General features: G+C 40.0%; 1 protein-coding gene across 2 annotated transcripts in view; it reads right to left on the bottom strand.

Annotated features, from left to right (window-relative positions):
* Positions 1–27157, bottom strand: part of wipi2 (WD repeat domain, phosphoinositide interacting 2) — an 84074-nt gene that overhangs the window by 7884 nt on the left and 49033 nt on the right. For both annotated transcript variants that reach the window (XM_059979498.1, XM_059979497.1), the window contains 8 exons: positions 26278–26447; positions 24819–24915; positions 24349–24446; positions 16708–16800; positions 12056–12126; positions 3993–4100; positions 3286–3450; positions 2611–2718 (listed from right to left, as the gene is read on the bottom strand). In XM_059979498.1, the coding sequence (XP_059835481.1) occupies positions 2611–2718; positions 3286–3450; positions 3993–4100; positions 12056–12126; positions 16708–16800; positions 24349–24446; positions 24819–24915; positions 26278–26447 (910 nt within the window). The remainder of the gene's footprint in view (positions 1–2610; positions 2719–3285; positions 3451–3992; positions 4101–12055; positions 12127–16707; positions 16801–24348; positions 24447–24818; positions 24916–26277; positions 26448–27157) is intronic.

The following is a 27157-nucleotide window of genomic DNA, read 5'->3' as shown; positions in this document are numbered from 1 at the left end:
AAAAGAAACCCAAAGGTAACAGCAAAAGACATGCAGAAATCTCTAGAACTTGCTGAAGTCTCTGTTCATATGTCAACTATAAGAAAAATACTGAACAAGAATGGTGTTCATGGAAGGACACCACAGAGGAAAACACTGCTCTCCAAAAACACATTTCAAGTTTGCAAAGGACCACCTGGATGTTCTACAATGCTTCTAGGACAATGCTCAGTGGACAGCTATGACAAAAGTTGAGCTGCTTGACAGAAATACACATTGCTATATTTGGAGGGAAAAGGGCACTGCACACCAACACCAAAACATCATCTCATCTGTGAAGCATGGTGGACGGAGCATCATGGCTTGGAGTTGCTTTGCTGCCTCAGAGCCTGGACAGCTTGCAATCACTGAGGGAACAATGAATTCAAAATTGTATGAAGACATTTTATGGGAGAATATCAGAGTAGCAGTCCATCACCTGAAGCTTAATAGAAGTTGGATAATGCAACAAGACAATGAATTGAAAGAGAAGAGTAAATCAACAACAGAATGGATTAAAAAGAAGAAAATTTGTGTTTTAAAATGGCTGAGTCAAAGTACTGATCTTAATCCAAAAGAAATATTGTGGAAGGATCTGAAGTAAGTAGTTCATGCAAGGAAGCCCACCAACATCCCAAAATTAAAGCAATTTTACAAGGAGGAATGGCCTAAAGTTCATCCAAGCTGATGTGCAAGACTGATCAACAGTTACCAGAAATGTTTGGTTGAGGTTATTGCTGTACAAGGGGCTCACACCAGTTACTGAAAGCAAAGGTTCACATACATTTTCCAACAAATACATGTAATATTAGATTATTTTCCTCAATAAATAAATGAACAAATATGATGGTTTTTAATTGGGTTCTCTTTATCTAGTTTCAGGATTTGTGTGAAGATCTGATCACATTTTAGGTCATATTTATGCAGAAATAGAGAAAATTCTACAGGGTTCACAAACCTTAGCACCATTGTATAGAAATTAATAGTGTTATATTTGTGGACATGGTGGCATTCTGGAAAGCTAGCAAGTTATGTCTTATTATTTCTAAGCATTAATCATACTCCTTGATAAAAGAAACTGATCTTAAGGACAATTTCTAGTATAAAATAACAAACAACTTCTAGCATGGGTCACCTTGGAAGATCAAAATTCAACTCTTGTGTGGGATAACTCAATAAATACTGCCAAAAAGTATCAAATTATTCAGGCAAGCTCAAAACCTATGGCTTTACACAGTTAACATGACTCCCAATCTAGATCCGTTTTCACAAATGTTTCTTCAGTTTCTCCCTGTCAATTAGGATTTTTTTTCAAGTATAGCTTCATTTATTTTAAATGCAGGTATCTTGTGAGTGTATATGCAGCACATTGCAAAGCTGCCTTCTGCATAGCTATTCGAAGGAAGATGCTTCAAGCCTTGAAAAGCAATAAGTCATAAAATATTATTTTCGCTGAACTTGAGATACAGTCACACCAATTATGCTCTAGAAAATCAATGCTTATATAAATGGGATCATATCATTTCAACCATTTATCTGTGAACCATGTAATTCAATTATAATTAAAATACAAATGTGGTGGAAAATGGGGACTAAGTGTTGTAATCTCTTCAGATTTTGCTTTGGGGACAAAGCTGTCATTAACCAAAGAGCCTGGCACATAGACTACTCACATATTTTTCAATCACACAAGTTGGAGAATATTTGCAGCCTTCCCAATACTTGTGATTCCCACTGTAGTATTTAAGGGTACCTCTCGGTGAAGTCCACTTCTAGCATACCCCCAGTGGTCCTGCTTAATACCTGGCACTTCTGGCAGCTCTTGGGTTACTTGCCACTCCATCACCCAATCTCAATGAGTTTGCTGGCCTATTCCAACTAATTAGGTAATACACTCACCAATCTCTTGAAATTCTCCAATTGCCTAATCAGCTACCAACCACCAATATCCACTAACAACCCTTTAAGCATTAAACCCTGATTACAGGTGCACATACTGATCCACAACTCTGACCCTCTCTCTTTTATGCCCAACAACCTCCTCAGCCTCTACTGCAACACAAACTTATCTAATTTTCTTTTTTGAGATATACAATGTTAAAATTCATCTGAACTGAAAGCTAGCAAATTCACAAAGCCTGCTCAGTGGCTTATGATTCATTGACTGTTGAATTGTGAGGAGATGAAAGACTGCAGATGCTGGAAATCTAGAGGAACAAACAAAATTGTTGGAGGAATTCAGCATAAACTGACTTCCTGATGAAGGGTCTCAACACAAAGTCAACTGCCCATTGCCCTCCATAGATGCTATATGACCTGCTGTGTTCCTCCAGCAGCTGAACTGCACTGGTGAGCATTCAAAAAAAAACATGCGTTGGCCATTGTGATTCTATCCATAAGCATCTAAGGCAGAGGTTCCTAACCTGGGGTCCATGGACCTCTCTGTTAATGGTAGAGATCCATGGCATGAAAAAGGTTGGGAACTCTGCTCTAGAGACCAGATTAAACTTAAGAGCTAAAAAGTCCAAGTAATTATTTCACACTCTGGAGCTCTGCAGTGTATTTTCAACCTGCGGGCACTACTTTGCTTACTTGTGCTGTTTCATTAGTGTGCACTCGCCTCCCTCTTGTGGGTCCAGGTTATACATGTAGAGATAACCATCCGCTGCTGCAACCAGTAGTCGAGGAATCTTCTGAATTCTGGAACCCAAAACCAAATGTGCAGTTGTCAAATAGGAAATACTGTTTATTGTTCTGCTTTCAAAGAGGGGAACTTCATAACGTCTTTTTACTGCTCAACATTTGTTCAAATAAAATGTCTCTTGCTCTTTCCTTATAAACAGCTCTGATTTCTTTCTCATTTTTTTTCTATTCCTAGCTTTACCTACCACTGCTAATTTCCTATTTCGTCCTTTCAGATTGTTTTTACACATTTTCTCCTGCTAATTGGTTTCTTTTGCTGTTTTGTTATTTTTTTTAAAAAATTATTTTCTTATCTGAGGTCAAAGCAACAAACGATATACCAAGAATAACTTGATATAATGGAAAGGTGCTTATGGCTTGCACTAGCTATCTGCTAGTGGAAGCCATGATATTAAATTGTAACAGTCAAAAGTAAGTTTATTCTTTATTCAGTGTACTGGAACCTTGAATATTTTAAAGTTAAGTGTTTAGTTTGACTGTCCAATATTGCTGTACACCATTTGTTTTTAAAAAAAAAGTAAAACAATGCTTGGTGTATTTAGTTTTTACCAACAGGATACTCACGTTGCCAACGCACAGATGTTTCTGTGTCCCGAGAAGGGCAATCTGACTGTTGCAAATGCCCTGCCCTGATTAAACATTTCTGTGACCTGTGAAGGCAGATAGCTAGTGGAAGCCATGAGCACTTTCCCAAAGTACCCAGTCCACGTGGTTGGTTCTTCCTGCGGTCTGAACAAAGAAAAATGTTTAAAGATAAAAAAGCAATTGAATCATTCTCCTCCTTGGTCCCCTCTTTCTCATCTCTTTCAGGACTGTGTTGCTGCACAAAGACTTCTTCCAAATCCCACAGCAGCATGCTTTGCTTTTGATTAAAAATATATTCATTTCCCATAACATTCCACATGTGCAAACTGAATCAGTTGGGCAAAATAATATCAAAGCATTTTCAAAATCAGTTGCTGCAAGGTAAACTGCAGGGTGGGACATCTGCCCAGTTTTAACACTGAAATTGGTACAAGCCTCATTTCCTGCACCAAGGTGGTTCACGTAAGCACGGCAGGCCTTACAGATCATAGAAATAAATGTCACAAATAGGATTTGCACAGATAAAATTGTTCAGATGAAGCATAATTTATGAATGTGTTGGAAAAGGATTTTTTTAATAGTATGCAGAACAGAACATTGCTATTATGAAGGTACTTCATGAGAATTTCTTTGATTAGGAGGCTTATCAATTTTACCTGTTGAGAATTATTTCAGTATTGACCTACTTTTCTTTTTGTGTCTCCAGTTTGAAGATATGTACCGTCTCTGTGTTACTGGAGGCCGACAGAAACATTCCGTCCATGCTGAATGCTAGTGAACAGATACTCACACACCTAAAATGACAAGAAACAAGAAAATGAGTAAATAATTTAATTATTCAACTCTCTCAGCAAGACTCAAAATTAGTATCAATTAAGAAACAAAAACAATACATTAAATACAGGAAATTGCTAAATTCCTTTTCCATCACAATAGAGGAAAAGTTGTCTGTCACTTAATTCTGTTAGTTAATTTAATTTTATACAGCCTTAGTGATGTAGTCATGTGCTGGTACGATTACTAGTTCCTAGCCTTCGAGTCAGAGGGTTGTGGATTCAAGTCCAATTATAGCAATATCAAGATGAACATTCCTATATATTGCTAAGAAAGTGATGCCTTTCAAATGACTCTTGCTTTAAAGACCCTATCTATATCTTTCCTCAGGGAGTCCTGAAAGATTCTACAACACTTTGCAGAAAAGCAGAAAAGGTTTGGCACATTGTTACAGATAGAAAGGAGGGAAGAATACCCGAGAGAAAAGGCAAGTAAGGAACAAGGCAAGAGCAGGATCTCTGGATTACTCCCAGTCCTAAATGCTTGTCAGGGCAGAAACAGGATCACACCACAGATAAATGACTGGATGAGACACTGCTGTAGGAGGCAGGGTTGGAGGTGCGTGGATCATTGGAAACTCTTCTGGGGCAGAGATGACCTGTACAAGTGGGGTGGAAAGCACCTAACTGGAGGGGAGCCAGCATCCTGGCTGGGATGTTCACTAGTGTTACTCGAAAGGGTTTAAACTAGCTTGGCAGGGGGATGGGAACCAGAGCACCAGGTCAGAAAGTGGAGGGATGGAAAGGAAGTCAGATATGAGCAAAGTAATGGGTACAATAAGACACATAATTTGACTAACTGCATGTAATTTAATGCTACGAATATCATGGGTAAATGTGATGAACTTAAGAGCACAGATTAGTACATGGAATTATGATATTGTGGCCATTGCAGCAACTTGTTTGAGAGAGACAGAGAGACAGGAATATGTCTGTAATGTCTCAGGTTTTCGACCTTTTAGATAGAGAGGAAGGTGACAGGGAGGGGAGAATTGCACTACTAAGGGACAATATCACAGCTTTGCTCAAGAGGACATAATGGAAGGCTTGTCCACCACATCTAACTGTATGGTAGAAATAGAAAGGGTGCAATAACTTTGATGGGATAGTACTACAGACTGCCGCCCCACCCCTACTAAAAGCCACCAGGACACTGAGGAACAGATATACAGGCAGATTAAGGAAAGGTGTAAAAACAATAGGGGTGTTGTTATGGGGGACTTCCCTAATATAAACTGGGACCTTCTTAGTGCAAGTGATTAGATGGGGCAGAATTTGTTAGATACATCCAGGAGGGCTTCTTAAATCAATATGTAGATATTCCAACAAGAGCAGGGGCTGTAGTGGATCTGCTGTTGGGTAATAAGCCTGGCCAAATGACTGATGTTTCAGTGGATGAACAGTTAAGTCAAGTCACTTTTTATTGTCATTTTGACCAAAACTGTTGGTACAGTACACAGTAAATACGAGACAACGTTTTTCAGGACCATGATGCTACATGAAACAGTACAAAAACTACACTGAACTACGTGAAAACAACACAGCAAAAAAACACTAGATTACAGACCTACCCAGGACTACATAAAATGCACAAAAGTGCAGGCATTACAATAAATAATAAACAAGACAATAGGCACTGTAGAGAGCAGTAAGTTGGTGTCAGTCCAGGCTCTGGGTATTGAGGAGTCTGATAGCTTGAAGGAAGAAACTGTTACAGACTGTACTGAGTCTGGTCGTGGCTTAGGAAAGAGTGACCACAGATCTTTAAGTATTAAGGTAGCTAAACATAGAACACAGAATAGTGCAGCACGTTACAGGCCCTTCGGCCCACAATGTTGTGCCGACCCTCAAACCCTGCCTCCCATATAACCCCCCACCTTAAATTCCTCCATATAACTGTCTAGTAGTTTCTTAAACTTCACTAGTGTATCTGCCTCCACCACTGATTCAGGCAGTGCATTCCACGCACCAACCATTCTCTGAGTGAAAAACCTTCCTCTAATATCCCCCTTGAACTTCCCTCCCCCTTACCTTAAAGCCATGTCCTCTTGTACTGAGCAGTGGTGCCCTGGGGAAGAGGCACTGGCTGTCCACTCTGTCTATTCCTCTTAATATCTTGTACACCTCTATCATGTCTCCTCTCATTCTCCTCCTCTCCAAAGAGTAAAGCCCTAGCTCCCTTAATCTCTGATCATAATCCATACTCTCTAAACCAGGCAGCATCCTGGTAAATCTCCTCTGTACCTTTTCCAATGCTTCCACATCCTTCCTATACTGAGGTGACCAGAACTGGACACAGTACTCCAAGTGTGGCCTAACTAGAGTTTTATAGAGCTGCATCATTACATCGCGTTTCTTAAACTCTATCCCTCAACTTATGAAAGCTAACACCCATAAGCTTTCTTAACTACACTATCTACCTGTGAGGCAACTTTCAGAGATCTGTGGACATGTACCCCCAGATCCCTCTGCTCCTCCACACTACCAAGTATCCTGCCATTTACTTTGTACTCTGCCTTGGAGTTTGTCCTTCCAAAGTGTACCACCTCACACTTCTCCGGGTTGAACTCCATCTGCCACTTCCCAGTCCACTTCTGCATCCTATCAATGTCTCTCTGCAATCTTCGACAATCCTCTACACTATCTACACCACCACCAACCTTTGTGTCGTCTGCAAACTTGCCAACCCACCCTTCTACCCCCACATCCAGGTCGTTAATAAAAATCACAAAAAGTAGAGGTCCCAGAACAAATCCTTGTGGGACACCGCTAGTCACAACCCTCCAATCTGAATGTACTCCCTCCACCATGACCCTCTGCTTTCTGGAGGCAAGTCAGTTCTGAATCCACCTGGCCAAACTTCCCTGGATCCCATGCCTTCTGACTCTCTGAATAAGCCTACCATATGGAACCTTGTCAAATGCCTTACTAAAATCCATGTAGATCACATCCACTGCACTACCCTATCTATATGCCTGGTCACCTCCTCAAAGAACTCTATCAGGCTTGTTAGGCACGATCTACCCTTCACAAAGCCATGCTGACTGTCCCTGATCAGACCATGATTCTCTAAATGCCCATAGATCCTATCTCTAAGAAACTTTTCCAACAGCTTTCCCACCACAGACGTAAGGCTCACTAGTCTGTAATTACCTGGACTATCCCTACTACCTTTTTTGAACAAGGGGACAACATTCGCCTCCCTCCGGTCCTCCGGTACCATTCCCATGGACAATGAGGACACAAAGATCCTAGCCAGAGTTTCAGCAATCTCTTCCCTTGCCACGTGGAGCAGCCTGGGGAATATTCCGTCAGGACCCGGGGACTTATCCATCCTAATGTATTTTAACAACTCCAGCACCTCCTCTCCCTTAATATCAACATGCTCCAGAACATCAACCTCACTCATATTGTCCTCACCGTCATCAAGTTCCCTCTCAGTGGTGAATACTGAAGAGAAGTATTCATTGAGGACCTCACTCACTTCCACAGCCTCCAGGCACATCTTCCCACTTTTATCTCTAATCAGTCCTACCTTCACTCCTGTCATCCTTTTGTTCTTCACATAATTGAAGAATGCCTTGGGGTTTTCCTTTACCCTACTCGCCAAGGCCTTCTCATGCCCCCTTCTTGCTCTTCTCAGCCCCTTCTTAAGCTCCTTTCTTGCTACCAAATATTCCTCAATCGACCCATCTGACCCTTGCTTCCTAAACCACATGTATGCTGCCTTCTTCCATCTGACTAGATTTTCCACTTCACTTGTCACCCATGGTTCTTCACCCTACCATTCTTTATCTTCCTCACCGGGACAAATTTATCCCTCACATCCTGCAAGAGATCCTTAAACATCGACCACATGTCCATAGTACATTTCCCTGGAAAAACATCATCCCAATTCACACCCGCAAGTTCTAGCCTTATAGCCTCATAATTTTCCTGTCCTCTCTGATTCTATCCTTTTCTATGATAATGCTAAAGGTCAGGGAGCGGTGATCACTGTCCCCCAGATGCTCACCCACTGACAGATCTGTGACCTGACCCGGTTCGTTACCTAATACTAGAACTAGTGTGGCATTCCCCCTAGTCGACCTGTCAACATACTGTGACAGGAATCCATCCTGGACACACTTAACAAACTCTGCCCCATCTAAACCCTTGGAACTAATCAACTGCCAATCAATATTAGGGAAGTTAAAGTCACCCATGATAACAACCCTGTTATTTTTGCACCTTTCCAAAATCTGCCTCCCAATCTGCTCCTCGGTATCTCTGCTGCTACCAGGGGGCCTATAGAATACCCACAGTAGAGTAACTACTGCCTTCCTGTTCCTAACTTCCACCCATACTGACTCAAAAGAGGATCCTGCTACATTACCCACCCTTTCTGCAGCTGTAATAGTATCCCTGACCAGTAATGCCACCCCTCCTCCCCTACCCCCTCCATCCCTTTTAAAGCACTGAAATCCAGGAACATTGAAAATCCATTCCTGCCCTGGTGCCAGCCAAGTCTCCGTAATGGCCACTACATCATAATTCCATGTAGGTGTCCAAGCTCTCAGTTCATCACCTTTGTTCCTGATGCTTCTTGCATTGAAGTACACACACTTTAGCCCTTCTACCTTACTACCTTTATACCCTTTATTCTGCTGCTCTTTCCTCAAAGCCTCTCTATATGTTAGGTCTGGCTTTACTCCATACATTTCTTTCACTGCTCTATCGCTCCGGGCCGCATCCCCCTTGCAAATTAGTGTAAACCCTCCCGAACCACGCTAGCAAACCTACCAGCAAGGATATTGCTCCCCCCCCCCCCCCCCCCCGAGGCACATTTACCACCCTAAAGGCAAGCATTTCACGGCACATTAACGACAACGATGTTAGATAAGCATAAGTGCAGACCTTGTGGGAGAGTATTAAATTGGAGCAGGGAAAATTAAAAGAGCACTGGACAGAAACTAGGGAGAGTTAATTAAGAATAGCTGTTTTAGGGCAAGTCCACATCCGACTTGTGGAGGATGTTTAAAGACCAACTGCACAGAATACAGGACAGGTACATTCCAGTCAGATGGAAACACAAAGATGACAAGGTAAGAGAACTCTGGATGTCAAGCGAGGTAATGTACTTAGTCAAAAAAAAGTGTGCAAATCTTAGGAAGCTAGAATCAAACAGAGCCTTTGAGGATTATAAAGAAGCCAGAAAAATTAACAAGGAAATTGGGAAAGTCAGGAGGGGACATGAGAAGTCCTTTGCAAGTTGGATTAAAGAGAATCCCAAGACATTCTACACATACATCAGGAGACAGAGGATAACTATGCAGAAGGTTATGATAAGTGGGATTTACGGTGAGTTGGCTGTTTGGATTCAAAACTGGCTTGCCCATTGAAGATAGAGAGTGGTGGTCAAAGGGACTTATTCTAGCTGGAGGTCCGTGATTAGTGGAGTTCCCTGGGGAATCTGTTTGTGATGTATATAAATGATCTGGATGAAAATGCAGACAGGTGACTTAATAAGTTTGCAGATGATGCCAAGTTTGGTGGTGGTGTGGCTAGCAAAAGGACTGGCAAAGAATACACAAGGATAAGATCAGATGCAGGTATGGACAGAGAAATGGCAGGTGGAGTTTAACCAGAACAAATGTGAAGTGTTGCACTTCATTAGAAAATGCAAACAGACAGTGCACTGTTAGGGACAAGGCACTTAACAGTGTTGATAAGCAGAGTGATCTTGGGATCCAAGTTCATATCTCCCTGGAAGTGGCTACAGAGATTGATAGGATGGTTAAGAAGGTACATGGTATGCTTGCCTTTATTAGTCAAGGCATTGAATTCAAAGGTCTGAGAGTTATGTTGCAGTTTTATAAAATGCTAGTTAGACTGTATCTGGAATACTGCATACAGTTCTGGTTGCCCCATTACAGGAAGGACATTGAGGCTTCTGAGAAGGTGTAGAAGAGGATGCTGCCTGGATTACAAGGCATGTGCTATAATGAGGGGTTGGACAAACGAAGGTAGGTTTCTCTGGAGCAGCAGAAGCTGAGGGGAGATCTGATAGAAGTTTCTCAGATTATGAGAGGCACAGATAGAGTAGACAGACAGTATCTTTTTCCCAGGGTTGAAATGTCTAATATTAGCAGGCAGGCATTTAAGGTGAGAGGGAGTAATTTTAAAGGAAATGTGAGAGGCAAGTTTTTTCTTTAATACAGGGAGTGATAGGTGCTCGGAATGCACTACCAGGAGTGGTGGTAGAGGCAGATACGTTAGGGACTTCTACGAGACATTTAGATAGGCATATGAATGTGAAGAAAGGAAAGGCTATGGACATTGTATAGGCATAAGGTACTAGCCTAATTGGCCGTTTGATTGATAATCTGTTTGGTTCAGTGCAACATTGTGGGTCAAAAAGCCTGTTCCTGTACTGTTCTATGTTTTATGGTGTTTTTACGGTCAATTTGTGTGCCTCCATTAGAATCATAAAAATAGATCAATTAGTTAATACGCTGCTGCCTGTGTGAGTTTGCTACGCTAAAAACAGCTGCTGTACTTCCATTCATCCCTCCACACTAATCTCCCTCCCAGCAATTACTCTTGTAAGTGACTGAAGTGCTATACTTGCCCATTCATCTCCTCCCTCACCTCTATTCTGGGCTCCAAACAGCCCTTCCAGGTGAGGCAACACTTCACTTGCAAATCTGCTCAGGTCATCTATTGTGTTCCATGCAGGGTCCTCTTTGCTGGTGAGACCCGTTGTAAACTGTGATACTGCTTCGTCAAGCACCTCCTCACCATCAGCCAAAAGTGGAACTTCCCAGTGGCAAGACATTTTAATTCCAACTCCCATTCCCATTCCAACATGTCAATCTATGGCCTCCTCTTATGCCAAGATGAAGCCACCCTCAGGGTGGAGGAGCAACACTTTATATTCCGTCTGGATAGCCTCCAACCTGATGGCATGAATATCAATTTCTCTTTCAGTGCAAGAAGTATTTCCTCCCCCTCCCCTCTTCTTCCAGTCCCCACTCTGGTCTCTTACTTCTTCTCTGCTGCCAATCACCTCCCCCTGGATCCCCTCCTCCATCCCTTTCTCCCATGGTCCACTCTTCTCTATCAGATTTCTTCTTCTCCAGCTCTATCTTACCAATCCACCTGGCTTCATCTATCACGTTCCAGCTATCTTTCTTCCCCACCCCCCTCACCTTTTATTTCTGGCATCTTCCCCTTCCTGTTCAGTCCCAAAGGAAGGGTCTCAGCCCAAAACATCAACTGTTTATTCACTTCCAGAGATGCTGCCTGACCTCCAGCATTTTGTGCATTGTTGCAATTTCTATAATGCAATCAATACACTTTGATAATACTCCTTTGGCTATATAGAACTGAATCACAGCTATATGATCTGCAGTCTAATGTTTTGGCTATTCGATTCTTTGGGTATGCTGAGAATTGATCTGTTGAGACTAATGAATATTTTTCACTTTCCACCTTAACTAATGCTTTTCATGAAATATATACATCACCGAATACACTTCTCCAATTAAATAATTAGAGCATTCTTCCTCCAATGCACTGACCTTTCTGGTCATTTGCATTAGGAAAAAAAAGTACACTTGCCCATTAAGAATGTTTATAAAATGACTCTTCACAACTCAAAAAATATTCTTCTTTTAAGAAATAACTTTATTTTATTTTTTTTAATCAATCTACAATATTTACCTCAAAGCCTTACAGCTTTAACAGTTTATTGTTGCTTATATTCAACTTTATGAAATGCTTTGTGAAAGACTATAGTCAAAGTGAATTATGAACTTCTTACTGAGGCCGGGCAGACCTCAGACTAGACTGTGCTTTTCTAAGTCATCAGTGACTTAAATCCTTGTATTTAATAACAAATACATAAGCAAGTTTAACTCTGCCCTTTCATTTACCTTTTAACACCCCTCCGGAATTCAAAGAGTTTCTGCCCCTCGGGAATGGAAAATACTCTGATAACTGTTCCCTGTAGAATCAAAATCAAAGAATGAAGCATAAAATCAGAAGTTACTCTGAGCAATAATCATTTCCTGATTGAGATCAGGAAATGATTATTATTGTGTAGTATTTATAGATAGACAGATGAACAGAACAATGTTAAAAGCACAGGTTTCATTAACATTATGATTATATTGTGCTTGGACCACAAGCTGATGTAGCAATGCACTGCAGAGTGGCACCCTATCAGCATGCAATTACAATTATTTGTGGCAACTTCCACGCCTTGAAGCTATAAAAAGGCAAGGTACAGTACTTTTCCAAAAGAAAGGAAAGTTTATTGGCAGAACAATAACACGGCATTCCTATAAATCACATAATTCCTTATGACCAGATCTTTAGGCCAAAGAATAGCAAGACAATTCCAGGTGCCAGTACAACCATTTAGTGACATAGCAACCCAAAAGTTGAAACCGTAATTTCATTCTTCTGTGCCATGAAACAAGATTAAACGAATCAAGTAAAGCTGATAAATATTCACAGGAATCTATCTACTCTATTAATGGCCATTAAAAAAAACACTAAGATAGCCTATCTAAGCTTCCACACAAAATTTGTTATCTATAATACGTGAATATTCTTTGAATATTCCCTGAAAAGGTCCAGTAAGTTGCCCACTTGCTTAGGAAAACATGTACTAAAGTAATTTGCAGCAGCGAAAGCAAGATCTGTGCAGGAGTAGGAACCATCATTCCAAAGTACAAGTCTTGTTGCATGTGAGTATCACTTGGGACAATAAAAAGTCAGGTGTAAATGGAGCAGCCATGGTTAAAGTTGCCAGAGTTAGAGTGGGTAACTGACGCTTTGCTTTGAGGGGCTTTGTGGAGAAGAGGTGGAGGCCAGGGTCCCAGAGGCCATTTTGGACATGCCATTATGTGAGTGGGCCAGAGTCAGAGTCTGAGAACTGAGGCTTTGGCTCAAGAGTCTTTGGCAAGGATACTCGTAGTGGGGAAGGACAGAGCTGATCCAACGCAATGGGCTCCCCCGAACCATGATGAGCCCAGGGTCCAAGCAAATTGCATAATTAGGACTATGGCTTTAAACTAGATAGTAGGGGGGTAGTTATCAAAGCCTGGAAAAGTATGAATAAAGTAAAAGAAAAAGAATGCAGGGAAGGTTATAGAGGTCTCTATTATAAAGAATATTGACAAAATTTGAGAAATTATATAGTAGATGATCTTGTAACATAGTTAGAAATTGGCAGATATGACGTTGTGGGGATCAACGAATTGTGGTAGAAAGATAATCACATCTGGGAGCTTAACATCCGAGGATACACATCGTATTGAAAGGACAGGAAGGTGGACAGAGGGGATGGATTTACTGGTAAAAAAAAATATGCAATCAAATCCTTTGGAAGAGTGACATAGAAATAGTCAATTCTAGTGAAGGTATGGTGAACATGTGAAAAAAAAGAATAATCTCTCTCAGCAGGATGAAGGAAACGCCATATATCAGAGATACCAAAATTAGAGAGAAACGATTGGATAGCTAAGGCAGATTTAGTAGGTGATCTGGTAACAGAGGACGATCGATCCAGATTAGGATCTAACCAACAGTTGAAGTCACCACCCAATATAAGAGAGTATGAGTTTAAGTCTGGTAGTGAGGAAAAAAAATGTTCAAAAAAGTTAACCTCATCAAAGTTGGGGGCATACAGGTTTGCTAGTACAACTTTAGTGTTATATAGTTTACCAGAAACAATAATAAAATGGCCATTTGTGTCAGATATTTTATTATGTTCAAAAGGAATATTTGAGTTAATAAGGATGGAGACTCCCCTAGCTTTAGCGGCAAAGGATGAATGAAAATGCTGACCCGCCCACTTTGACAGAAGCCGGGAGTTATCAAGACAACAAATATGACTTTATTGAAGGAAAGCAATGTCAGCTTGGAAGAGTGACATAGGACAGTGGTCCCCAACCACCGGGCTGCAAAGAATGTGCTACTGGGCCACAGGGAAACAATATGATTTGGCGATATGAAACGATATGAGTCAGCTGCACCTTTCCTCATTCCCTGTCACGCCCACTGTTGAACTTGAATGCACTCGAGGTCAACAGTCGCCTAAACGCAGTGATACCCTCGCACCAGGGATCACTGGTTGGCCTCGGGTAACTGGCCGCCTCACGCGGCTGGCGAAAAGTGTCTTTGCTACTGGCTTGGAGCGCAGACAGATGGGCGCCGCCTCTAAACCTGTTTAGCGCACCGAATGTTCCTGGGGAACCCAGTGCTAAAATATTCACAGACAACCTAATTCTGGTTCAGGGTTTCCTAAGTAGCAGAGCAGCTACCTCAAAGTCTACCTCAAACCTACTGAAAGTCATCCCTCAAGCCAAACTTTTGTCAGTCAATAGATCCTACCTACCTACAAGGGGGACGGGCATGTGCCCTGTCGCACTCCTCGCTCCATCAGTTGTTCTGTCTGGACTGCGACTGCCGCAGCCCCGGTACTGGGACCTCCAGACCTTACCTTGTCCTTTCACTGGTGTGTTGCAATAATTTTATATGTTCATACGAGTAAAATATGCGCTTTGTGTTTAATATCCAAACAGTACTTAAAATGTTATGATGCTGTTGACTTATAAGTGAGTTATAATTGACTAATCACTATGTTCATGCGAGGAAAATATGTGCTGTGTGTTTAATATTAAATTTGTTAGATAAACCCTTTTAGAAATGAAATTAAGTGTATTAGCCACTTACAAGTGACTTATAGTTGACTTATCACCTACATTCTTGTCGTGATTAACCCCCCCCCCGTTGGCCAGTCCACAAGAATGTTGTCAATATTAAATTGGTCCGCGGTGCCCAAAAGGTTGGTGACCCCGACATAGGATGAGATGTAGAATCCTTGTAATTAGTGTTTAATACACCTCAAAAGATTAAAAATATCAAGTTGGGATATATGGATATACATGCCTCTGAACAGAAGGCAGGATGTGGGGCACAAATTATAACAGGAGATGGAGATGGAAAAGGCATGTGAAAAAGGAAATGTTATGATGGACATGCTGGATTTGAATATGCAGGCAGATTGGGAAAATCAGGTTAGTGTTGCATCCCAAGTGAAAGAATTTGTAGAATGCCTACAAGATGGCTTTTTAGAGCAACTTGTGGTTGGGCCCACTACGGAAAAGGTACTTCTGGATTTGCTATTGTGTAATTAACCAGACTACATTAGGGAGTTTAAGATAAAGGAACCCTTAGAAGACTGTGATCATAATATGAGAATTCACTCTGCAGTTTGTGAGGAAGAAGCAAAAAATAAAAAATACATTGTTATTACAGTGGAGAAAAGGCAACTAAAGTAAAGAATAGAGGCATGGAAGTGAAGCTGGCCAAAGTTAATAGGACGGGGCATCAGCAGGGAAGCCGCTCAAGATTGGTTTATCCCAAAGACAAAGAAGCATTCTAAAGGGAGGACAAAGCAATCATGGCTAACAAGGGAAGTCAAAGGCAGCATAAAAGCAAAAGAAAGGGCATACAGAATAGCAAAAATTAGCAGGAAGCTACAAGATTGGGATTAAAAACCAACAGAGGCAATTAAAAAAGAAAAAAGGAGAGAGAAGATGAAACATAAAGGGAAGCTAGTGAGTGAGAGACAGAGAGAAAATTCATTACCACAGGTGGCTGTGGAGGCCAAGTCATTGGGTATGTTTAAAGTGGAGGTGATGGGTTTTTGATTAGTAAGGGTGTCAAAGGTTGCAGGGAGAATGCAGGAGAATGGGGTTGGGGGGAAGAAAATAAGTCAGCTATATTTGAATGGCAGAGCAGAATTGATGGGCTGAGTGACATAATTTTGCTCCTCTGTCTTGTGGGCTTATTAGTATCTTGGTGAGAGGCAACAAATGCAGTATGATAGTAATACAAGAATGTTCCTTTTAATTAATTTATAGTCTATGGTCACTGTTCATGTCCTATTACAGATGTACAAAGATAAATAACTGTCAAAAGGAATGATGGGCCAGGTGACAATTGTATTTTATGCTTTTACTGGAATTAATTCAGCAATTTCTAGAACCTGAATTGATTATAAACTAATATGTTGCTACATAAGTGTTATTTGATGAACATTTACAACGTATACGTCACTGAGAATATTTCAGGTAGAGAATCAACCAATGTATCCAGCAGAACATTTGACACAACGTAACCAGACTGATACAACTTGCAACCCTTCAAGATTTCAATACTCTTCCATTTCTGGTCTCTGACGTTGTGATTTTGGCTACCTAGGTACAAAGCTCCTGTAACTTAAATACCCTCTTCTGCCTCTTCTCTAATAATACTTATTAAGTTTGCCTTTTTGGCTAAACCTTTGGTAACCTATTCAATAATCTTCTTGAGGCTTCATGCCAAATTTTATCTGGTAACTTTTCTGCAAAATTCATTGGGAAGTTTTCTTTTACATTATACGCACTATTATTGATGATCATGATGAACGTTTGGCCCATGAAAGAAAGAGATACTTGTGTTTATAATTTTGATTGTATCCAAGTTATAAAACTCATAATAATTAATTATATATTTTCCTCAAATAGCTTACCTTTTCAGAGGCTGTTGCCAGTTTTGTACCACTTGAATCAAATGCCAAAGCAGCAAGAGGACTGTCATGGGCTGGGATCATGTTGGCAGCTCTCTTTACAACAAAAGCAAAAATACTTCAAATATTCATTCTAATTATTGATCACTAACAATCTATTTTTTGGGTATATTATGCAAAATATGACAGCTTAAAATCAAATATTTACAAAGGAAGGAAATTAATAATTCAAAATTTCTTACCGCTAAAATTGAACCACAATGGATATAAAATCAATAGCATTTGCTTAGATTAGTAATTGCAATCATATTACAAGAACTTGAGAAGAGATCTTTAAACTCCACATTTAAAAATATTATGACACATATTGTTGTTAAAAATATGTAGTGTAAGGTAAAATTAACTGAAGAGAATGCTTATTCCAAACTTTACCTCCAATCCAAGCAACATTCTTGTAAATATTTTCTACTCCTCCTTAACTATTTTTTTCCCTGCAGTGTGGTTGGTTACTCAACACTTAGAACACATTTAAATTCTTAAGTATGGCCTAACTTGTACTCGATGTATAAAATAAAGGCATGCAAGCAAGGCTGATATTCACAAAGGACTCATTAGTTAAGCATTTTTTTTCTCCCACAAGGTTACATTGATTAATTCTAATTATGCTCTGAGTTTTTGAGTACACTTTTATCACTTAATTGACTTCTGGTGAACTACAGCTCCCCATTTTCTCGTTTCCTTCATTTGAACTGTAATGCTACTTCTCATATTTTGCAGAATCCAGATGGTTTTCAAAATTAATAAAGTTTCTCTAAAACCACTGCTCATAAAAATTTTATCCAGCCATCAGTTCCAGTATACTTGCTAATCCTTCTGTCAACAACTTTACCTATTACTTTTTCCCTGGTCATATTAATTTTAGATCATAGTCATAAAGCACAGATACAGGCCCTGTAGCCCAATCAGTCCATACTGACTATACTGCCCAGCCATCTAGTCCCAATTTCTTGTGTTCAGCACATATCCCTCCAAGCCCTGTACCACCATGAACTGATTCAAGTGCTTCTTAAATAATACTATTGTACTTGCCTGATCTGCTTCCTATAGCAGATTGTTACATACACTCACTCCTCCAGATTTTTATCTTATTCTAAGTCAAAATATTCACTTAACCCTGATCTTCTAAACTGAATGCATTTTTCCTTTTCCTTGACCAGATCCTCAATATCTCTCATCAACCAGGATTCCCTAACTTTACCAGATTTATAGCCTCCATCCTAACAGGAACATGCTGCTCCCGGACTTTTAATATCACACTCTTAAAAGCCTCCCACTAGCTATTTGTTCCCCTTCTAACAAGTTCACCCAAATGAACTCTGCTAGATCTGTCTAATATCCTCCCCCCCAAATTATGACCCTAACCCATGGACCTTTCTATCCTTTTCCAGAACTATCTTAAAACTACTGGAATTACAGTCACTAAAGCCAATGTGCTCCCTGACTGCCACTTCAGTTACTTGCTCTGCCTTGTTCCTCCCGAGAAAGGCCCCCTATATATTGACTTTACTATACACATTTTAAATTCCACCCCCGTCAAGAAACCAAACACTCTGGGGGTAGCCGAGTCAATACTATGGAAATTAAGATATCCCACTCATTCTTACAACTATGAGCAAATTTTCCACACACCTGCTCCTCAAGTTCCCATTGACCATGGCAGGGTGGAGGTAGGAAACTATAACACAGCCCCACAGAGTGGCACCCTCTTCCTGTTTCTAAGTTCTACTCCTACGGCTTCACTGAATGATCCCCCAAGAATCTCATCTAGGCACTGCTGTCATGTGCTTCTTTATGAAAAACGGAACACTCCCTCCTCACCTATCTGTATCTCTATCACACATGCAGCAACTGTATCCAGGAGCACTGGGCTGAGATGTTTCAATTAGAAAACTGTTGTAATACAAACACCAGGAGAATTCCACTGTTCACTTCTTTCAGTCCAGAAGACTGAAATCAAATCATATAAAAGGTACCTTATCGAAAACTTCCATCAGATTGGTCTTCAATTCTTGCCAGCTAGCATTCATAATCTCATTCCTAAAAGCTTTAGCACCAGTACTGTGAAACTGCCAGGGCTTACATTGGTGGGCAGTGACTGATCAGCCCTGTCAGCAATCTCATTAGAGATCTCTCAGCCCAGTATAGCTGTGCACAATGGGACTGTGTTTATTTTTGAGTCCATTCTCAGTCTTTGATGCAAGACAGGACAGACTGTTGATAATTGGTGAGTGCTGTATTGCATGGGAAAGAGCACGATGAGCGTATTTCCAAGCATTAACTGGACTGCCCAACTTGGGCTATGATGTCAGCCTCTCCCCCCCAAATTACCTCCCCCAACTTCCAGTTATTTAACAGCAACTTAATATGTTTACCTCATGAATTTTAAAAATTTATGAAAGGGAAAGAAAGAGATTAATTTCAAAAGATAAGCTAAGCTTAACTACCAGTTTTATTCCTAGAAACAATGGCTAAAAATTCACTTTCTTCTCAAATGAGCACTGACAATTATTTTTGGATTATTATTATATCTACAACATACCAATCATGCAAATGTTCTGTGAGCTGTAGATATAATCATTTTTATGCAAGGCTTCCCTGAAACCTTGCACTATTATGTTGTACAATTATAGTTATATCCTTTGACCTTTCCTGTTACAGAGCTAATGGATGCATTTGGTCATGATCTTTCAAGAATCACTTGATTCGGGCATGGTCCTGGAGGACTGGAAAATTGCAAATGTGAGTCCATTCTTTAGGAAGGGAGGAAGACAAAAAGAGAGGAAATTATAGCCCAGAGGGCCTAAACTCAATGGTTGGAGAAATGTTGGAGTCCATTATGAAGGACAAGGTTTCAGAGCACTTGGAAGCTAATAATAAAACAAGTCAAAGACAGCATGGTTTCTGTAAAACGGAATCTTGTCTGACAAATCTGTTAGAATTCTTTGAGGAAATAACAAGCTGGGTGGACAAAAGAGAGGCAATGGATGTCATTTACTTAGATTTTCAGAAGGCATTTGATAAGGTGCCTCACATGAGACTGCGAGTAAATAAAGGAATAAAGGGGGCCTTTTCTGGTCAGCTGCCAGTGACTAGTGGTGTTCCTCAGGGGTCAGTATTGGGACCACTACTTTCACATTGTTTGTCAATAATTTAGATAATGGATTTGATGGCATTGGAGTGAAGTTTGCAGATGATATAAAGTTAGGTAGAGGGTTAGGTAGTGCTGAGGAAGCAATGCAATTGCAGCAGGAATACTGTTTTGGGATATTTATGAGAATGCATTTTGGTAAAAGGAACAATAGTGCAGACTATTATCTAAATGGGGAGAAAATTCAAACATCAGAGGTGCAGAGGGACTTAGGAGTCCTTGTGCAAGACTCCCAGCACATTAATTCACAGGTTGAGTCTGTGGCAAAGAAAGCAAATGCAATGTTGGCATTTATTTCAAGTGGAATAGAATATAACAATAAGGAGATAATGCTGAAGTTTTATAAGACACTGCTCAGGCTGCACTTGGAGAACTGTCAACAGTTTTGGCCTCCTATCTCAGAAAGGATGTGTTGTCATCGGAGAGAGTCCACAGGAGGTTCAAAAGGATGATTCTGGGAATGAAAGGGTTAACAGACAAGGAGAATTTGGCAGCTTTGAGTCTGCACTCAATGGAACTTAGAAGCATGCAAGGGGATTTAATTGAGACCTAACAAATGTTGAAAGGACTAGATAAGGCGGATGTAGAGAGGATGATCTTGCTGGTGGGGGTATCCAGAACTAGAGGGCACAGCCTCAAAATTGAGGGACGACCTTTTAGAACAGAAGTAAGGAGGAATTTTTTTTAGCCAAAGAGGGGTGAAAATGTGGAATGCTCTGCCACAGACTGCAGTGCAGGCCAAGTCCGTGGGTATATTTAAAGCAGATATTGATAGATCCCTGACAGGTTCAAGCATCACATGATTTGGGATCCAGGATCAGCCATGATGAAATGGCAGAGCCAACTCGATGGGCTGAATGGCCTAATTCTGCTCCTATGTCTAACGGTCTTATCCTCCTTTGCCCTACTTGGGGTTAGTGTAGTCCAGATCGAATTCTATCTTGATTATTGTAATTACTTAAGATACATTTAGGTAGTTTTCAGATATGTCTGGAGCTTTTGCTTTTTAAAAGAGCCTTTTTTAAGGTTTTAAAAGTCAAGATATTTTTATTGTGCTCACTTTGGGAACTAGGTGTGCGCTTCCAATATGCTATATAGGAAGGGCGTGTCCAATACTAAACTGAAGATTAACATTGGGCACATTTGTGGAGGCAAAAACAAAGGCTTCATGGGCTGATGCCAAAATAAGCAATAGCCCTCATATTAGCATTGTAATGAACACTACATATACAGTATTATGCCTGAAGCCTACCACTAAACTGGCTAAATTGAAAACATGAACATGAAGCTGGAAGCAGGATTGCTCTGTATATGGAAGCTGGCCACGATTCTCTCCATCCTGTGAATCATAAACTTAAGGGCGGCACAGTAGCATAGTGGTTAGCACAATACTTTACAGTACAGATAATCTGGGTTCAATTCCCATCACTGCCCGTAAAGAATTTATATGTTGTCCCCATGACCACTTCTCCCAGGTGCTTTGATTTCCTCCCACAATATTATATCATACCAGTTGGTAGGTTAATTGGTTACTGTAAATTGTTCCATAGTTAGGCTCGGATTAAATCGGGATATTGCTGGGTGGCATGGCTCGAAGGGTTAATTCCACGCTGCGTCTCAATAAAAAAAAGATAAATAAACCCTCAATTAGTGTTTTGTCTAATTACTAGTACAGGTCATGCTTTTTTCCTGGTCCCAAAGTTACACAACTACCAATATACAAAGTACTGGAGATATATATGAGATGTTACAAAGTTCAAAGTAAATTTTATTATTGAAGTAAATATACAGTGCCTATAAAAAGTATTCACCCCTCTTTGGAAGTTTTCATGTTTTATTGTTTTACAACATTGAATCACAGTGGATTTAATTTGGCTTTTTTTGACACCTATCAACAAAAAAGACTCTTGCGCCAAAGTGAAAAACAATCGCCACAAGGTAATCTAAATTAATCACAAATAAAAAAAACACAAAATAATTGATTGCATGAGTATTCACCCCCTTCAAGTCAGTATTTAGCAGGTGCACCTTTGGCAGCAATTACAGCATTGAAACTGTGAATAGGTTTCTGTCAGCTTTGCACATCTGGACCTTCTATTTTTCCCAATTCTTCTTTACAAAACTGCTCAAGCTCTGTCAGATTGCATGGGGATCATGAGTGAACAGCCCTTTTCAAGTCTAGTCACAAATTCTCAATTGGATTGAGGTCTGGACTCTTGACTTAGCCACTCCAAGACATAAACTTTGTTGTTTTTAAGCCATTCCCGTGTAGCTTTGGCTTTATGCTTGGGGCCATTGTCTTGCTGGAAAACAAATCTTCTCCCAAGTCACAGTTCTCTTGCAGTTTTCTCCCAAGATTTCCCTGTACTTTGCTGCATTTATTTTACCCTCTACTTTCACAAGCCTTCCAGGGCCTGCTACAGAGAAGCATCCCCACAGTATGATGCAGCCACCACCATGCTTCATGGTAGGGATGGTGTGCTTTTGATGATATGCAGTGTTTGGCTTAAACTGATGGCCAGAAAGCTCAATTTTGGGTTCATCAAACCATAGAGCCTTCTTCCAGCTGACTTAAGAGCCTCCCATATGCCTTCTGGCAAACTCCTATCAAAAATTTCACATTTGTTTTTTCCAACAGTGGCTTTCTTTTTGCCACTGTCCCATAAAGCTGCGACTGGTGAAGTACCTAGGCAATAGTTGTTGTTTGCAGAGTCTCTCCCATCTCAGCCACTGAAGCTTGTAACTCCTCCAGAGATACAAGTTCTCTTGGTGTGACCTCCTTCACTAGTCTCTTTCTTGCACAGTCACTCAGTTTTTGAGGACAGCCTGCTCTAGGCAGTTTCACAGCTGTGCCATATTCTTTTCATTTTTTGATGATTGACTTAACTGTACTCCAAGGGATATTCAGTAGCTTGGAAATTTTGGAGTGTTCTTCATGGTGTGGCTTTGGCCAGGATACTGTCTCAGCAGCAACTGGACCTTCCAGATACAGTTAAAATTTTTTACTACAATCAATTGAAACACCTTGACTGCACAGGTGATCTCCATTTAACTAACTACGCAACTTCTAAAACCAATTGGCTGCACCAGTGATGATTTGCTGTGCCATATTAAAGGGGGTGAATACTTATTCAATCAATTATTTTATGTTTTATATTTGTAATTAATGTAGATCACTTTATAGAGATCTGTTTCATGTTGACACGAAAGTGTCTTTTTCTGTTGATCAGCTTCAAAAATAGCTGAATTAAATCCACTGTGATTCGACATTGTAGAACAATAAAACATAAAAACTTCCAGGTGTGGGAGGGGTGGTGATATTTTTTATAGGCACCATATACAACCCTGAGATCCATAACAGAATCAATAAAAGACAGCCCAACTGAAGCACTCAACCAGAGAGCAGAAGACAACAAACTGTAAAAAATAAGAAATAATAATAATAAATAAATAAGCAATAAATATCAAGAACATAATATGAAGAGTCCGTGAAAGTCCATTGGTTGTGGGAACTTTTTAATGATGGGGCAAGTGAAATTTGAATAAAGTTGTCTCATTTCGTTCAAGAGCTTGATGGCTGCTGAGGTGTAGTAACTGTTTCTGAACCTGGTGATGCAAGAGCCGAGACTCCTGTTCCTTCATCCTGATGCAAGCAGTGAGAAGAAAGTGGTGGTGGTGGTGTCACTGATGATGGATGTTAGTTTCCTGTGGCAGCGCTTCACTTAGATGGGCTCAATGGTTAGGAAAGCTTTACCTGTGATGGACTGGGCCATATCCACCAATTTTGGAGGATTTTCCATTCAAGCGCATTTGTGTTTCCATACCAGGTTGTGATGCCCAGTATCCTCTCCACTAGACATCTACAGAAGTTTGTCAAAGTTTCAGATGTCATGCCGAATCTCCGCAAACTCCTAAGGAAATAGAGGCTCTGCTGCACTTTTTTTGTAATTGCACTTATGTGCTGGGTCGAGGACAGGTCTTCTGAAATAACATCTAGAAATTTAAAGTTGCTAACCCTCTCCACCTCTGATCTTCTGATGGGAACTGGCCATGGACCTCTGGTTTCCTTCTCCTGAAGTCAATAATCAGCTCCTTGGTCTTGCTGTCATTGAGTAAGGGGTGGTTGTTAGGACACTACTCAGCCAGATTTTCAATCTCCCTCCAATATGCTGAGTCACTACTCACCAATTCAATGATAAACGACCTCAGCACAGCACTGGCTGTATACAACCTATTTATTCTTTTTCATGAAACTCTCCAATCAGATGCAGTCAAAATAATGTTGGGATATTTGTTTAGGTTCTTCACTGGCAAATTTTTGGTTGGCTGAGAATAAGTAATGCATTTATTCAAATGTCTGAAATATTCACAAATGTTAAAGGTAAAAGCACTATCATCTTGTACATTATTTCTGTACTCAACAGATAACTTCTTACCAGGTTGATAGTATCGAACACCTGTACTTCCCCAATGGTTGCACTACCAGGGTAAGCAAGATAGCAATTATCATTATTAATGGAAAGTGCACACAACCCTGAAAAGAAGATAACTGAAGTTAATCAATTGTCATAATACTTCAGATCAAAATGTGCAATGAAAGGAGCAGTTGAAATTATGCACACACTCATGTTTTATACAAGTTTCTGTACTGTCTGGAGCTGCTGATCTGTAGCACTTTGCCTGTAAAATAATCAGTAGTCCTTTAACAGTAAACTGATTACTGTTGTGTATAAATCAGTCATCATTTAAAATGGATAATTTCCCCACACTTTGTAGGTACATCCTGGGATACAATTTTTAATTAAATAAAAATTTTCACTGATTATGAAAAATCTTGTACAAAAACACTTCATGATCACTTCACACCATTGCTGGTGTTTATTGCTTGAGATAATATAGGATTTACCTGTGGGGTTTGGTGGTGTTTCCCGAATGGTATGCAGTACTTTCATATCTCGGATATTGTGAATGTACAAACTCTCTTCCAGACATACTATCAATCTCTATATGTAGGGAAGAAAGTCAATTTTAATCATAGAAAACCAGAATAATGCAATGTTATAGATGAAAAAAAAACTACTTGTTTGTAATAAAAACCTTGAAACCACAAAATATTTTGGACACAGCATAGTGTTCTCCTACTAGCCATTTTAAAAGCCAAAATACTAAATACACCACTGCCAAATTTTACCAAAGCTAAATAATTATCCAATAAATCTCCCACAGAATACATTTTTATTAGAAAATAATCTATATTAGCAGTTTTGTGTAAATAATGATAGCATGACATTTTACAGGTCTATAAACCACCTAGCAACTTTGAGGTGACACCAACACTGAATCCCTTTACCAAATTTTAAACAACTTCCAACAAACGACAGAAATGTAGTAAATTAATGTCATATGGACATTATCGATATCCAAACAATTTCTGGATCATTAGTGCAAAAGTCTGGTTAAATTACAATTGCAGAAGAGATTTAAGAGGATATTGTTTGGAGCAGAAAACCTTAGTTACAGAGAGAGATTGGATAGGCTGTGTTTGTTTCCCCGGGAGTGAAGGAGGCAAGGTGTTAGAACTATATAGTATGAAGGACTACAGATAGTATTTTTTTTCGTGAGCAGGAGTATCAAAAAACAAGAGGGCATAGGTTGGAGGTGAGAGGAAGGAGTCTTAAAAGGTAAATATTTTCCTTTACAAAACACAAAAAGTGGGTAATATCTAGAACTCACTGCCAAAAGAGCTGGTGGAATCAATGCAATCACTGCATTCAGGAGACACTTTGATTGGAAGTGTAGACAGGCAAAGAGGTTGACATGGATGCTGTATGTCTATGAACCCACTTCTGTGCTGTAAAATTCTGACTACTACTGACAGTAAAAAGAACTTTAAAAATCCCAGAAACTCTACTGTCATTAATTGAAATCAGATAAAAAATACTATTCTAATTCTTATTTTGCATGATGGTAGTTCCACAAGATCGTAACCTTAAACCCCTTTACAATATCCACAAATCAATAACCTATTCACTGGCAGGAACTTAATACATAGGATCAGTCCATTAGGCAGGAAAATCCGTAGGGGAAGAAAAAGTGACAATAATCAGCTGCAGAGGACAGATCAGCAATCAACAGCAGGCTATGATAGAGTGATTAAAAACACAGGAGTGTAATGAACAAACTTCTAGCTATAATAATTAATAGAATTCAAGGCAAACTCTATCATGTGAGAGCACATCTTGTGCTGTAGGCACAGGTAAGGAGGATCATCACTGAATCATAGTGAAAATAGTCCCCAGGTACCTGAGGAAAAGGTCTGAGAGGAATTGGGAGGGAAGATAAATCACCATGCCGCTGTTTCTCACCTGTCTGTTTAGCTTGACAGCCAGAATAGTATTAGAGTAACTGTAGTTGCAGATCTCCGTTCCTTTTTTAAAGTGACAAACCTTCAATTTTCTGGGTGCTTTAAGGCTCACAATAGCTACTAGACTGCTGGAAAACAGTCGTTCCACAATACATACATCTTCTGTGTCAGCTGTTTATAAACAATAGGGAAAAACAAGTTAACAATTTCCTATAAATTAAACATCCAACTAGGTCAATTTAAGTGTAACTGAAGCAACTTGCATGAAATAACAATCTTTTCCATGACTCACTATCCCAAGTATTTTATTTATTGGGGTATATGCCACAATCAGTTAAAACAAGTGTTTGAGGAATATACTGAAACCCAGCCCAAGTTCATTCTATGAACCTTACAGATCATCCAGGATCTTGGCCATTGCCTGACTTGCTGCCTGAAAACCCAATCATCTGTCATTTTCCTGTATGTGCAAATCCAAAAAAAGCCAAGCCTCCACATCCAAGAGGCATCTATCAAAGCTCCGAACAGTCAGCCTTGGGCATCATATCCCAAAGTCCCATCCATCATCATTGCCTTTGACAGCCCACCCACAGTCAAAAAATTGTTGAACATTGAGTTTTCAGTCACAGAGATTTAAACATTATTCAAAAAGATTTAAGTTTTAAGATTTAAAGTTCTTGAAGCAAAACAAATGTAATTGAAATTACAGTAAAATAATAACAATTAAATAATTTAAGTGATCAAGCTCTTTCCTTTTTCCACTGAGCTCATGATGTCATTCAATTGAGTGTACAGAAGAGCTTGGACAGCATTTGCTGAAATTCCTGTCAGCCGTGAAATTTCTGTTTGGGAGAGACTTTGCTGATGCAGGATCATCATCT

This window comes from Hypanus sabinus, chromosome 9 (genome assembly GCF_030144855.1).
Source record: "Hypanus sabinus isolate sHypSab1 chromosome 9, sHypSab1.hap1, whole genome shotgun sequence".
NCBI classification, from domain to species: domain Eukaryota; kingdom Metazoa; phylum Chordata; class Chondrichthyes; order Myliobatiformes; family Dasyatidae; genus Hypanus; species Hypanus sabinus.
This window is presented reverse-complemented; position numbering and strand designations above follow the sequence as displayed.